The 16228-nt window shown below is 42.5% G+C and overlaps 1 protein-coding gene across 1 annotated transcript in view; it reads left to right on the top strand.

Annotated features, from left to right (window-relative positions):
* The window catches only part of arhgef7b (Rho guanine nucleotide exchange factor (GEF) 7b), a 35158-nt gene that overhangs the window by 17906 nt on the left and 1024 nt on the right, over nt 1–16228 (top strand). Inside the window, 11 exon segments of the mRNA XM_048235140.1 lie at nt 1415–1561; nt 3103–3189; nt 4373–4451; nt 4692–4831; nt 6238–6459; nt 6623–6713; nt 9479–9568; nt 11221–11400; nt 14568–14667; nt 14998–15052; nt 16044–16228. The exon segment at nt 16044–16228 is cut by the window's right edge and continues 1024 nt beyond it. Coding sequence (XP_048091097.1) covers nt 1415–1561; nt 3103–3189; nt 4373–4451; nt 4692–4831; nt 6238–6459; nt 6623–6713; nt 9479–9568; nt 11221–11400; nt 14568–14667; nt 14998–15052; nt 16044–16160 — 1308 coding nt within the window. The 3' untranslated portion in view covers nt 16161–16228.

Raw genomic sequence — 16228 nt, 5'->3', positions numbered from 1 at the left:
CGTTTGTTCTCTTCCTGTTTTCACCTGCGCTAAAGGGTCTCCCTCCTGTCCGAGCCCAGACACACACTCACACTCACACTCACACTCACACACACACACACACACACACACACACACACACACACACACACACACACACAGTGTGTTTCCTGCCCGATCCAGGATGTGATGTTAGTCCTGTTTTGTTCCTGTCTTCCTGATGTTAGCGCACATAGAAAAGCAGCATGGCTGTGGAGGCTGTGTGTGTGTGTTTTGTGTGTTTGATTGTTATGGTGAGAGCGTGACTGTATTAAGCCTGGGTTGGGCTGTGGACTAGTTGGCTAAACACACACACAAACACACACACACACACACACACACATACACGCGAGCGCACACACACGCATCTTTTGTCTCTGCTTGTGTGGCCGCACCTCTCTCTCTGCTACTCTCATTGTTCCCCATGCAGCCCTGTTTATCAGCGGTGCTCAGAGAGAGCAGCTTGCTGAGATTTAGCGGGAGGACCTGCTGCTCCTAAAGGGACCTCAGTCACCACACACACACTCCCACCACACATACACATACACACACGCGCGCACACACACACACACACGTAAACACTCAAGCACACACTCTCCAGTGCTATTGTGCTTTTTTCCCTGCTTTGTTCATTCTCTTTCTCTCTTTCTCTCTTTCTCTCTCTCCCGCTCTCGCTCTCTCGCTCACTCAGTCACACACACACACGTACACACACACTAGCAGACACACTTTCTCATTTTCTCCTCAACCTACAGTACATGTGTTGTTTGTCTCTGTGTCTGTGCTCCTTTTGATGGGGCTTGTGTTGGCTGCTCCTCAGATGTGGGCTAATTCAGCAAGCTAATTGCGTACGGGGCTGTGTTGTGCAGGACATGGCGGGCGGGCTGTGTTGTGCAGGACATGGGCTATGTTGTGCAGGACATGGTAGGCTGCGTTGTGCAGGACATGAGCTGTGTTGTGCAGGACATGGCGGGTGGGCTGCGTTGTGCAGGACATGGTGATGCCTCATGTTGAGGTGGCCAATAATGTGGCTGTGTGAGTGGTAATGTGCGAGTGCTGGGTGGGGGATGGTTGAGTTACTTCATGAGAAAAAATAAATAAATAAAGGGGCTACTGAACAGGTTAGAGGAGTGTGTGTGTGTGTGTGCGCGTGTGTGTGTGTGCGCAAAGTGAGATGGTGTGATAAGTGTGTATAAAGGGAATACTGGACAGGTTAGAGGATTAATAGCAAGATGCAATTAAAACAGGCAGGATTCTGTAGAGACTGACACTGGAAATTGTGTGTGTGTGTGTGTGTGTGTGTGTGTGTGTGTGTGTGTGTGTGTGTGTGTGTGTGTGTGTGCGCGTGTGTGTGTGTGCGCGCATGCCTGTGTGTGTATTTGTGTGTCCGATACAGACACAGTGCCAGGAGGTACGGAAGAGGAAGGAGCTGGAGCTGCAGATTCTGACTGAGACGATCCGCTGCTGGGAGGGGGAGGACATTAGGACCCTGGGGAGCGTGCTCTACATGTCCCATGTGTCCATCCTCAGCCCTGGCAGTGAGGTGAGATCGGCCGCCTCCCCGGTGGCCAGCCATGCGGTCATCTCTGAGCCCTTAGACGTGCTGGACACCAGGGCTGTGCAGGTCCATTCACACTGGTCCACAGTATCACAGTAGCGGCACATTGTGATTCCAGGAGACCCTTTCAACACTGCAAAAAATGAAATCTAACCAAGTGTTAATAATCTTCTATTAAGATAAAAGAATCTATTTGGTATTGTTTTTAGTATGAAAAGACTTACCTAGTGCTCTCCCGTAAGATCATTTTGACTTAATTTAAGACCTTGACTTATTTTAAGGTGTCTTATCAAGACAAATTTACTCAACGCACTGGCAGACAAATTTGCTTGTTTTTAGGACAAATTTGCATAACGCACTGGCAGACAAATTTGCTTGTTTTCAGGATGAGATGTCTTAAAATAAGTCAAACTTTTCTTAAATTAAGTTAAATGATTTCATGAGAAAGCACTAGGTAAGTCTCTTTATACTGAAAACAATACCAACTAGTTTTTTTATCTTGATATAAGATTAATAACACTTGGTTAGATTGTGTTAGATAAGCAGTTTTTGCAGTGAAGAGAGTTCCATTATCAGCATCATAGTTGGCCCCACAAGGCTTCCGTTATAACATTCCATATGTTATCTTAATGCAGAGGAAGTAGATTGGGAACCAAATAGAACGTTCAAGCATTGTTTTTGTTTTTATTGTTGAAAGGGTCTATACACTCTTACTGGGTGGCTACACCGGCCACATAGCGATTAGAAATCAGCCAGTTAGCTTCCACTATAACCAATGGAACTGACTACACCAAATGGGATAGCGGCATCTGTTAGAGCGGTCATCTAAAACTATTTTTACGCTGTAGACGTGAAACAACCATTCAGTTGCAACCCAGGAGCCCCAGGCCTAACCCACACACACAAAAATACACATTTCTCTCCATACACATTTGTATGCATGCATGAGGACCTTTGAACATCAGGATGCTATGATACTGTACTAACTGCAGTAGCTGCACATTGTGAACAGTGCTGATTGTCCTCCAGTAGTTGAGGATATGAGGGGCGTCCACTGTGTTCTGTAAGGTCCTCCTCTGGACGTCCACTGTGTTCTGTATGGTCCTCCTCTGGACGTCTCTGATGGGCCAAAGTGTATACAGCACATTTCAGTAAATATCTCTGCTATAATAGATAATATATATATAATATATGATAGATAGATAGATAGATAGATACTTTATTGATTCCCAAGGGGAAATTCAATAGATTATATAGTAAAATATAATATATTATATTATATAATATAAAATATAATATATTTTATAGTAAATAAGTATAGTAAATATCTCTGCTATAATATGTAATATATGTGCAGCTTAAATCTTTTTACCTCTGATCTTTTATGTAATTTATATTTTCTCTGCTGATATATTTGACATCTGTTTGTTCCGGTGAGCATACCAGTGTGGTTTATGATGGTGCATGGTGATAAAAATGATTTAATTACTAGACCCCCTCTCTCCTTCTCTCTCTCTCTCTCTCAGGAGAAGCAGGAGCGCTACCTCATGCTGTTTCCTCTTGTTCTCCTCATGCTCTCTGCCAGCCCCAGGATGAGTGGCTTCATCTACCAGGTCTAACACACACACACACACACACACACACACACACTCGCACACACACATACACACACACTTACACATACATACACAAGCATACATATACACACACTCATACATACACACACACACACACACGCACGCACGCACACGTACACACACACTTACACATACATACACTTACACATACATATACAATACACACACACAAACATATACAAGCATACATACACACACACACACACACACACACACACACATGCATACATGCACACGCACACATACATACACAAACATACTCACACACACACACACAGATTTATTATTTGTTTGAACTTTTTATATTTATTTTAGTTTAATGCTATGTAAGGCATCAGTTTCTTCTGTCTAACCTCACACACACACACACGCACACATGCATGTATGCACCCACATACGGACGTACACACACACACACACACACACACACACACACACACAGATTGATTACTTGTTTGAACTATTTTAATGTATTTTAGTTTAATGCTATGTGAAGCAGTTTCTTCTATCTAACCTCACACACACACACACACACACACACACACACACACACACACACACACACACACACACACACACACAAGCGAATACACCTCAAAACCCCCCCTTTCTTCTTCCTTCCCTCCATATTTTATCCTCTCTCTCCCTCTCATTCTCTCTCTCCTTCTCTCTCCTTCTCTCTCTTTTCTCTCTCTCTCTCTCTCTCTCTCATTCTCTCTCACCTTCTCTCTCTTTCTCTCTCTCTCTCTCTCTTTCTCTCTTTCTCTCTCTCTCTCTCTCATTCTCTCTCTCTCTCTCTCCCTCCCTCCCTCCCTCTCTCTGTTCTTGCATCTCTCTACACCTTTAGGGCCTGTGTGGGGCTTAAGCACTTTAGTAGATTAGATCTCCTCTGACTATGGCATCATCATGCCTGTGTCTGACTCTGTGTGTGTTTTGTGTCATCATTTGTTTTGTTGAGGAGATGGTGGGGGCCAAGCGTCTTTGTTAAATCTCTGAATAGGGGACATTTAAGCCTCTCTCTCTCTCTCTGATCGCCCACCCGCTGTTGTGTAGCAGCCCTCCGTATTCCTGTGTATGTGTGTGTGTGTGTGTGTGTGTGTGTGTGTGTGTATAGTGGCCCTCTGTGTTCCTTCTGAATTTCGTGTGTGTGTGTTTGCAGGGGAAGCTGCCCCTGACAGGCACGGCCGTCACACGACTGGACGACAGCGAGCAGCTCAAAAATGTGTTTGAAATATCAGGTATCAACACGTCTGTAAAGAACTGCTTACTTTAATGGAGTGATAGCCCCACAAAATATATGTGGTATACTGAATGTGCAAGTACCTCTTCTCCGCTCCCTGTGTGTCTGTGTGTCTGTGTGTGTCTGTGTCTGCGTGTGTGTCTGTGTCTGTGTCTGTGTCTGTGTGTGTCTGCTGTGTGTGTGTCTCTGTCTGTCTGTCTGTGTGTGTGTGTGTGTGTGTGTGTGTGTGTGTCCACAGGGAGTATGATTGACAGGATTCAGGTGGTGTGTAGCAGCCAGCATGATCTGCAGGATTGGGTGGAGCATCTTCACAAACAGACCAAACACACATCTGGGGGAACAACCAGCATCAAACCACAGTCTGTGCCCTGCCACACGGTCAGATTCTACACACACACACACACACACACACACACACACACACACACACATGCACGTCATTCACATATTTGAATGCATACATGAGGACCTTTGAACATCACTATAAAGACACTATAATACTGTATCAAACACTATGAATGCTACATACACTGCATTCTAATGATAACATTATAATATTGTATAAAACACTATAAATTATTCTAATGATAATATTATAATTAACATTGTAATTCATTATCATATTTTGGGGGGTTGCCAGACTCAACCACAGAACCACTGTTTAATGGTTTACCACTGTCACATCCACTACCACTGTTTAAAGGGACACTAGGCAAGCCTGATGCTTTTTCTCTATGAATGTCCCCCTAGCGTCTACGTGTAGATACGTGTGCGATCCCTCGCTCGGTCTGAAGCTTTTTTCTTTTTCTTTGCATCTTCCGTCAAGGGTTTTCGCTGCTTCTTCTCCGGCTCTGCCATTATACACACGTTGCCTGGTGTCCCTTTAATGGTTTACCACTATCACATCCACTACCACTGTTTAATGGTTTACCACTATCACATCCACTACCACTGTTTATTCCACTGCTTGGTTGAATTTCCCATTGTCCTACGTAATTTAGAACAACCATTAACCGTATGTTATTTGCACACCTATGAAGTAGATCCATTTTTTTGGCGGTATCACTTGTATATTAATTCGCCGAACTCGTTGTGAAGTTTAAATGAACTGTCACGTTGCATCCGAGCTGTAAAATGCAGACGTTTAGAACATTGCAACATTGCAGCATATGATGGAGGTGGCTTTTAGCTAGATGGATGACAGCTGGCTAAGTAAAATAGCGATGTTTCAAAGCTAAAGTTCATCAGAATCTTGGGATACGCCTGCTTGACAACGGGAGAGATGGAACTAACGACTGGCCTTTGGCCGTAGAAACCATCCATTAAGAACTAGTAACGGCAGTTTGTCCTGCAAGTTGAGAAATTAGTTGATATGTGTCGGAAGAAATTAGTTTTAGCGATTAAAACGTTTAAATTGTAACAGGAAATGAACACAACGCAAGTGGCAACAGTGGAATAAGCGGGATAATGGACTCCACAGTGGTCTGTTCACAGAAATGAATGCACTTACGAGGTTTAAATCTCCGCTTCGCGTCGGGGCCGTTTTACAACCTTGACCGTGCATTAATTTCTGTGAACAGACCACCATGTCGTCCATTATCCCTTACTTAATGGTTTACCACTATCACATCCACTGCCACTGTTTAATGGTTTACCACTATCACATCCACTGCCACTGTTTAATGGTTTACCACTATCACATCCACTACCACTGTTTAATGGTTTACCACTATCACATCCACTACCACTGTTTAATACGTTCTATAATACTTTTCTCTTCCCAGCTCCCCTCTCACCCTGTCACCCCATCCAGGCATTCCGAGAGCCGCGGGGCGCCGGGGTCCCCCGCCTACCACACCCTGCCGCACCACTCCACCCACGGCATGCCCTACAGCACCATGTCCTGGCGGCCACTGGAGCCGCCCAAAACACAGAAGCCCTGGAGCCTGAGCTGCCTTCGCCCAGCGCCCCCTCTGCGGCCGTCGGCAGCCCTCTCCTTCAAAGACGTGAGAATAAATCATAAAACGATCAACCCTACGTACTAGCACAAGAAATGTTAACACCTTTGCTGTGCATGTCTGAAAGGATGCCCGTCATTGAGTGACACATTTAGCAGATAACAAATGCATGAATGTGAAGAGCCATGAGTCAGCTGTGTCTTCTGTGCAGGACCTCAGCAAAAGCCCCAAGAGCCTCAGGAAACTGAGGCTGCGCAAGTCTGAACGGAAACCTTCAGATGAGGAGTTTGGCACAAGGAAAAGTAAGTCAACTCACATCCTGTCAGGCTGTTATTCTGAAATATTTCCGAAATGGTGTACTGCACACTCCTCATTCACTGATGTTCACAGAAAAGTAGTAAGTCGTATGCAGTAAGTACAGCATTTTGGAAACAGCTATATTTAAATTTACAACAACATTTACAACAACATTTGCATTTAAAACAACAACAACATTTACATTTACAACAACAACATTTACATTTATAACATTTACATTTTCAACAACATTTACATGTGCAACAACAACAGCAACATTTACATTTCTATTTACAACAATATTTGCATTTACAAAAACAACAGCATTTATATGTACAACAACATTTACAACAACATTTACATTTGTTAATTTAGCAGACACTTTTATCCAAAGTGACTTACAGAAATGTGGAATAATATTCAATAAAATAACTGAGTAATAACACTCTATATTCTGTAGTTTAACAGATCTACATGCTGTTCTCGCTAGCTGTTAGTTAGCAAGCTAAATAAATGAATTCTCCACAAGCAAGCTGGGGACAGTGTAAGACCCTGTAAACCAATGTTTGGAAACATTTGTTTGTATAGGTTAGAAAACTATTCCTGAAAACATGTGAAAAGACTGAACTGTGTGGCGGTGAATTATGGCACCTGTGAACGTAACACAGGTAATATCAGTAATTAGCTGATTTACTGGGTTGATCTAACTCAGTGGTCCCCAAACTTTTTTTTCCGAGGGCCAGCTCAAAATGCCTGGCTCTAAGAGAGGGCCAGAGACTCGGAGTATATCAGTAACCATAAATAGCTTAGTGCTGTGAACAGTCTACCTTAGTTGAATATTCCATTACATTTAATCATAGGCTACTGTAATTTAATACCATTGCTAGCTGTGTTTATATTGCAATCATGCCATATCAGTGTAAAATGTAGCTCAAATGAAATATTCAAAATGTGTGAACTCTGAACTCTGTGTCTTTGGTGTCTTTTATGAAGTGCTGGCAAAAACACCTGAAATGACCACTTTCACTCACCTGATGAGAACTTTGTGAATTGTGAATTTGGATGAACATTTGAACGAGTGGATAAAAAATAGAAATAATTATCCAAGAAAGTCCCAGAAATATGACTTGAATAGAAGTTAGTTAGTTATTAGAAATGAATTGATAAACTTTTAGAATACTTTGAGCTCTGATACAGTCAGCATAGGCCTCTTACATTGTTTGTAAGTAGGCCTACATTTCATTCCGTTTTCGATGGCAAGTGCGAAACAGCGCCAAAACAACCACCAGTGGACAAAAAGAGTATTACACGTGTACTGTTAAGACTCGCTAAAGAGAATGAATGGGGGAAATTACGGAGGTTATAGTTTGACGATGTCATACTCCCATGCGGGGCAGATGCTATATACCACGGACCTGTTTTGGGGGGCCACCCAAAATGAGGTGGCGGGCCGTAGTTTGGGGACCACTGATCTAACTAGAATGTCTTTTCCAGGAACTGCAAAGTGTGCTTGCTTCGGTGCGGTTCACCAACAGGTGCAGACAGTGCAATAGGGTGTGTTGAACTCGGCTTAATCCAAGGATTTCAACAGTACCTAATTTTTTGACGTTGAGTAAAAGGTTACGCATATTAACACATGTCCAAAACAGCAAAATGCATTTTTTGTTGGTCTTCATGATCAAGACCCGAGTCTATGTACCAAGTTTGATTTTGACACGTGAAGGTTTTGCTGAGATATAACCTTACTTCCTGTTTGGCGGCTTCACAGCTGATTTTAATTGTCTCTGACGAGCGAACTCTTTTGAAAATCCTTCCACTGAATTTTGTGATGCATGGTCTGAAGATCATGTACATCAAGTTTAGTGAATATCTGAAAAAATGTGTGACCTTTCACTGAAATCAAATATGGCGGAACATTGCATTGAACTCAACGTGCTTCAAGGATTACAGCAGTACCTCATTTTTGAAAATTGGGCATATGGGTCCAAAGTTACGTGCATTAACGCAACATCCAAAATGCCAAAATGCCTTGGCTAATTGCAGCGCCCCCTAGAGATCAAAGAACACTACATTTCTTGTCCATCCTCACATTGGAGTTCTGAGTCCATGTACCAAGTTTGGTTTTAACCTACTTAATCACATGAATCCTCTGACACAATAAGCAAGGTGCAAAGACAATAACCAAGGTGGTTCAGTGAGCAGGCCTATTGTGGCCTATACTGTTGAAGTAGGTCTACTGTTTTTTAGCTAGGTGGTCCGTGATGTTTTTGTTTTTTTATTGGTTAAGTGGTCCTTGGTCTGAAAAGGTTTGAGAAACACTGTCGTATAGATATTTTGTCCCCCCCTGTTGTTTGCATGGTCTTCAGTGAGCAGCAGGGATGGATTACTGAACGGGCCTACTGGGCCCAGGCCCAAGCCTTTGCATGGAATCATTGCCTCAGTATCAACAAATCAGGATGTAGGCTATGAATCCGATTGAATTTAGTATTGGCCATCTCCAAAATGCACCAGAATACAGGAAATCACATCAAACAAATTACATTTTTTCTGGGGGAGGACCCCCAAACCCCCCCTCCCACATATACGACAATAAGTGGGGGGCCCTTAATACATCTGGGCCCAGGGGCCCGAAAGTTCATAATCCGCCCATGGTGAGCAGTGATTACTTTATAATTGAAAGAACTTCTGCAACTTTTGTTTTGCATGCACTGGTACTTCCTGCCTTTAGTTTCTTTTGTACTCACCTCCCTTTGCTTGTGTGTGTGTTCAGGTACAGCGGCACTAGAGGAAGATGCTCAGATCCTGAAGGTGATCGAGGCCTACTGCACCAGTGCCAAAACACGACAAACACTTAACTCTAGTAAGTCACATTTACTCATAATTGTCTAGAGTACTGAAGTAACACAAACAATAAATAGTCAATAATATTAATAGTCAATTTAGACACTTCACATGTAGTCACCTAAGGCTGCTATGAAGAGCTTGATGATGTGATGCTGTTATGTGCCCACCTCCACTTGGTGAAACTTCAAAAAAATTCCCAAGACAATTCAAATCTGCAATACAAGAAGGTTGGGATGGGAATTAAAATGGATGATTTTGAAGGTGATGGACACCACCAACAACAGCAACAAAAAGAACAACAACTTACCTTTCTAGAGCACTTTATCAAGGCACCCAAACATACCTTTCTAGAGCGCTTGATCAAAGCACTTACCTTTCTAGAGCACTTTATCAAGGCACCCAAACATACCTTTCTAGAGCGCTTGATCAAAGCACTTACCTTTCTAGAGCACTTTATCAAGGCACCCAAACATACCTTTCTAGAGCGCTTGATCAAAAGCACTTACCTTTCTAGAGCACTTTATCAAGGCACCCAAACATACCTTTCTAGAGCGCTTGATCAAAGCACTTACCTTTCTAGAGCACTTTATCAAGGCACCCAAACATACCTTTCTAGAGCGCTTGATCAAAGCACTTACCTTTCTAGAGCACTTTATCAAGGCACCCAAACATACCTTTCTGGAGCGCTTGATCAAAGCACTTACCTTTCTAGAGCACTTTATCAAGGCACCCAAACATACCTTTCTAGAGCGCTTGATCAAAGCACTTACCTTTCTAGAGCACTTTATCAAGGCACCAAACTTAACTTTCTAGAGCACTTTATCAAGGCAGTTATTTCCATTGACAGTTTCAAAGGTTTCCCATAGTGAACTGAATACCCATTCTTTAACCAGCAATCAGTGCTCAGCGTTGCACATGTTAACAGGACATCTGTTTTAGGTGACTGATTTAATGCCTATAGTACTAATGTCTGTAATATTAAGAGTTAAGATTGGAGACTTGATCTTTTCTGCAGTACATCACAAATGTCAGCAACAGATCTCTCTCACTCCTCAGAGCTCAGAGAGCTTTCAGATGTCTGTTCTGGTCATTGTTTATCCAATGCAAGGTCAGAATTCAGTTGCATCTGGTACAGTTCATTGGACATTCCACATAGTGACATAAGGCATATCCAACTGTGACATTTTGCTCTATGCACATTGCCACAGGCAACTGTTTGTCTCCAGTGATTTTGTCAAGGAACTGGAAATAAGACATTATTATTCCACATTCCTCAACTCGAGACAATGTAAAAGGAAGATTGACAGATAGCTCTGTGAACAGAAATATACTGTAGGATATTTAGGAGTAATTTTCCCTCTTGCCTGTGCTAATAATCCTTAAACCTTAAAAGTGAATTTTCTAACAATGTTCTCTCTCTTTTTCCCTTTCTCCCTTCCATTCACTCTTTTGTTCATCCTCCTGTTTTCCATGATGTAATGTTTCTTTGTACTATCCTGTGTCTTTTTCCTCTCCATCCTTGTGTCCCTACAATCTTTGATTTCTGTTCTCACTCTGCCTCCTTCCTCCATTCCTCCTGTAAATCTTGTTTTTGGTTCCCACGGCACCACTCTCCTCTTTCCTCCTTCCCGTTTGTATGATTTGACCTCTGACCCCCCTCCATCCCAGCATGGCAGGGGACTGATTTGATGCATAATCATGTGCTGGTCGAAGTCGACCAGTCAGGCGTGGACTCCGTGAGTGTCCAGAGCGGTGTTTCTCGCATGGAACCATGCTCTGACCTTTCTGAAGACTCGGACTATGACAGTATATGGACAGCCCATAGTTACAGACTGGGCTCCATCTCTCGTAAGAGCTGCTGCTCGTATATCTCCCATCAGAACTAAAGCACTACCCTTCGTTTTTTTACTTTAAGTTCCCTTCTCCATTAGACTGTGCTTTGTGTTTTTGTCTCTAGTCTATTACTGTGACTTTTTCTTTATATTTATTTCTGTTTAAGTCTCCCATCAGCCAGACTGCTTGGTGTCTTTTATGTGCTTTCACCTGTACAGTATTTCCATAGCTAGTTCCATTCTTTACCTGTCTAGAGTAGACTGTGTGGTGAGGGTCTGCCCCTCTGTTCTTTTGTTCTGGTTAGAGGGGTGCTATTTGCCTGATATTCAGAGTGCATGTTGTCATGTTTTTGTGGAGTATCTAAGTATGTCTTAATCATCTATACATGTCTCTGTCATTCTTTGCCTATCTAAATGCTCACCCTTTCCAGGTTTCATGCTTTTAGGGCATTCATCGTGTACTGTATTGAAAAGCTTCACAATTATTCACTGGTTAAAATGAAGGCATGTAAATTGCAGCAAGCATAAGTCTCCAGGGGTGTTCACTTGTGATGTGCAGCAAAATGTACTGTGGCCAAAGTTGAAGTAATAGTCCAGGGTTGGGTTTCCCGAAAGCATCGTAAGTCTAAAATGGTCGTGAAGTCCCTCTTACGAATGATTTGACGATTTGTACAAACAAAGATTTGCCGACTGTTTCATCGTAGCTTAAGAGCGTCTTGAAAACACTTCTCGTTACTGGCTAAGAGCGTCTTAACAGGTACTTCTCACTGAGGTCACCAGCAGGACATACAGGGGAATTACAACTAAGAATATAATTATTCAACTTAGGTTCCCATTCTTTATTGTATTTAAAGCAACACCAAAGAACTTTCCCTCTGCCGCACGCACGCTATTTGTTTATCCAGCACCGGCTTTGCAAATAACGATGTCCACAGACAAGGTAGAATATTTTGCATGACTTATAAAAGGTATACAATGTATTGCGACATCAGATGCAAGTCAAATTTGTAGTTTTTTTATGTCTCATTCCATCGAACTACAGATCCGCTACCCGATCTGGCAAACTTACATAGTGCAGTTATAGCCAATAGAGGGCAGCGAAGTGAATGCAGAATTGCCGTTCACCCTTTTACGAGTTGATGAACTAATGAAACGATTTTGTAAACACTATTTTAAGGTACAAAAAACTCTTTGGTGTTGCTTTAATCAGATTTTAGCATGCAAAATAGAATACAAGTAAGCCAAGTAATAGCCTATGATTAGGCCTATGAGGTAAAAGCAGAGAAAGGAACATGTGGTTTAGTCTGTGCTGCTCCAAAATCTAAGCCTATATATTATTTATATATTTTTTATTTAAGCCTACACATTTAGTGACACCCCTTATTGCACAGGCAGCACCCACAGTAGGACTCTCACAAGTAGCAGAGAAAGTAGGCTATAGCCTAAGACTAATTATGTTTATATATCTTCCAACAAACATAAAAACAATGTGCAAAAATCTAATCTTAAATAATTACAATTATTTATGTCTGTGTGTGGTATATAGCCTACTTGGGATGCTTACAGGCAGATGTCAGAAGTTTTTCTATTTTCGTATTGACGTGAATTAATGTGTAGATCCGAAGTTTAATCGGTAGCCTAGGCCTAGCTGTGACATGCAGTCACCTGACATCACCATCAAATTAGAGGATATTTCAGAACTATTGACGTGGACAGCTCCCCTTAAGAGTGTTTTAAGAGCAGTGCACGCGCGTTCACGCTACGAGCATGTTCGGAAAAAAGCTGGAAAAACCAAAGAAATGACCTTAAGGTGAATCATAGAAAACCCTCATAAGTGTGTGTATCTATACATCATTATCGGGTAATCGGTCCCAGGAATTATTTCAGTCCTCCCCTATTTTATACAATCTATGGTCCTCCCAGAAAACCTGGTTCTAGAATGCGTCCATAAAGCTGATTCTAGAAACACCTCCATATAAAGCTGATTCTAGAACACCTCCATATAAAGTTTTTGTGTGCGGCTATTACTTTAATTGCTCCAGCTTGTCTATTATGAATTAATTGAACCAACCTTTTGTTCTGTTTCAGTATTCATCAGGATGAGAGTGCTGTCTTTGTCCACACTCAGACACTCACTGATCTTTTCTATTGCCAGATTTGGCATAATGCTGTTTTCTGATAGGCGGTACTGTCAGTACTTTGAAGCCTTGTCATAAGTTCCTACATCTGGCCAAGTGCCAATAGCTGAGCTTCAAAACACAGAATGAAAATGTTATCTTTTAGATTCAAACATGTGATGAGGTCATAGTAAACCATGGAAACCAAGTTAAATCATGGTTTATATGGTTACTTTACTTTACTCAAATGGACATTTTGTTTCATTCAACAGAATGATACAGCCAAACAGATATAGCGTGTAACTTGTAGTGCATATGGTTATAAATAGGCATTTAAGCAGGGTTGTACAGTAAATGTGCTGTGTCAAAATGCATAGAGAGCTTGAAAAGAAAATATATTATAACCATACAGAACAGATATGTGCCTATTTATTTATATACTGTATATTCTGTATATAGTCTTTTTTTCTAGATACCACAGTTGTGGTACACACATTTTATTGTGTGTACATGATATTACTTGTAAAAGATCATTCTGAAATAAATATGTATTTGTATTTGACCATGTTTGTTCAGCATACGCTTTTCGTATTGCATTATGTCTAAAGGGCACATTGTTGTTGTGTTTTTTGTTTATTGGTTAACTATTCAGTGATTTTTGTACTTTTTGTAAGTCATCCTGGAGAGGTTGAGGTAACAGATCAACTCCGATCTCATCTGAACTGCTGGAAGGAGAAGATCCCATCACTTAGACTTCAAGATGGCTGCCGCGATCTCAAACAGCCTTTAAATAGCATTCATTCACTGTGGAGCTCGGTAGATTTCTAAACAGAGTGTGAACCCATTGTGTTGTGTATGGTTTTTCATGTGCCCATGATGTTGCCTGCCTGTCGTAACACAGTGCATGACCCACCCACCACCTTCACCCTCCAATCCCGTGTCCACGTGTGGTCTTCCTGTCACCCTCAGCACCAGCACCAGTATTAGTCGGTGTGGTTGTCCATCACTGCTGCCCAGTCAGCCATTGGCTAGTATAACTGATGACCCTCCTCTTGTTTTAAAACAGGGTCCAGGAAGGACTCTGGACCTCACATGCTCTTCCCAGAAGAAGAGAAGATCATCGTCGAGGAGACCAAGAGCAATGGTCAAACCGTAGTGGAGGAGAGGTCAGATATTTTAAACATTTTAACATGTCAAAGTATGTGTTGTTGTGATCTGTGACCTCTTGTTTGTGACGTCTCAGACGTTGGTCTTTTCAAGTCTAAACTAAAGACTCACTTGTTTAGAATGGCTTTTAATACGCAGTAGTGGTATGACAATTCTATTTATTTATTTTATTTAAGTCTACATGTCAATCTTTTTACTGCTTGATATGCTGTTTTTATCCTTAGCTTCTGATGTGAAGCACTTTGGACGCCTACTGCTTGTTGTAAAGTGCTATACAAATACATTTTGATTGATTGATTGATTGTCTCTTATGCCTGTGTTTTTAAAAGGAGCCTGGTAGACACGGTATATGCTTTAAGGGACGAAGTGCAGGAGCTGAAACAGGTGAGTGTCCCTTTGCTCTTTTAGTATTTTTGGCCTGTTGATGGATGATATTCTAGCTGTTATCTACAAACTAAAGTCTCTCATAGTCGGTCAATAGACTATAAGACTTCCATAGATCATAGCTCAGTAAAACTATAAACTATTAAAGTGCTATAAAGGGCACACATGGTCCTAGCACTACTTGAGTTACAATAAAAGTCTGAGACATACACATATTCCAAAAATAATAAGTTTAAATTCAATGTTTGGAATGTGCTTAATTCACCAGCATGTACTAAAGTGTACTTGTCACTTGTTGCAGCCATTCTCACCCCACAGTGTAGACAAGAAGCCAAGACAAACATGTCATAAAATGAAATGTGAGCTGTTCCTGAGGGGTGACGTTGTTCCTGAGGGGTGACGTTGTCCCTGAGGGGTGACGTTCCTGAGGTGCGATGTCGTTCCTGAGGGGCGACGTCGTTCTTGAGGGTTGACGTCATTCCAGAGGTGTGACGTCGTTCCTGAGGGGTGACGTCGTTCCAGAGGGGTGACGTCGTTCCTGAGGGGTGACGTCGTTCCTGCATGGTCAAACCGTAGTGGAGGAGAGGTCAGGGTGACGTCGTTCCTGAGGGGTGACGTCGTTCCTGAGGGGTGACGTCGTTCCAGAGGGGTGACGTCGTTCCTGAGGGGTGACGTCGTTCCTGCATGGTCAAACCGTAGTGGAGGAGAGGTCAGGGTGACGTTGTTCCTGAGGGGTGACGCCGTTCCTGAGGGGTGACGCCGTTCCTGAGGGGTGACGCCGTTCCTGAGGGGTGACGTTGTTCCTGAGGGGTGACGTTGTTCCTGAGGGGTGACGTCGTTCCTGAGGGGTGACGTCGTTCCTGAGGGGTGACGTCGTTCCTGAGGGGTGACGTCGTTCCTGAGAGGTGACGTTGTTCCTGAGGGGTGACGTCGTTCCTGAGAGGTGATGTTGTTCCTGAGGGGTGACATTGTTCCTCTCTTGCTCCAACAGGACAATAAGAGGATGAAAAGAACACTGGAGGAGGAGCAGAAGGCGCGGAAGGAGCTTGAGAAGATCGTCAGGAAAGTGTTGAAGAACGACCCCACCTGGGACGAGACCAACCTGTGACGACCCCACCTGGGACGAGACCAACCTGTGAACACTTTCAAGGTTGTTGATGAGGGATTGTGCAGATT

Source organism: Alosa alosa, chromosome 23, assembly GCF_017589495.1.
Source record: "Alosa alosa isolate M-15738 ecotype Scorff River chromosome 23, AALO_Geno_1.1, whole genome shotgun sequence".
Lineage (NCBI taxonomy): Eukaryota > Metazoa > Chordata > Actinopteri > Clupeiformes > Clupeidae > Alosa > Alosa alosa.
Note: the sequence above shows the minus strand (reverse complement) of the source record. Positions and strands in the feature narration are given on the sequence as shown.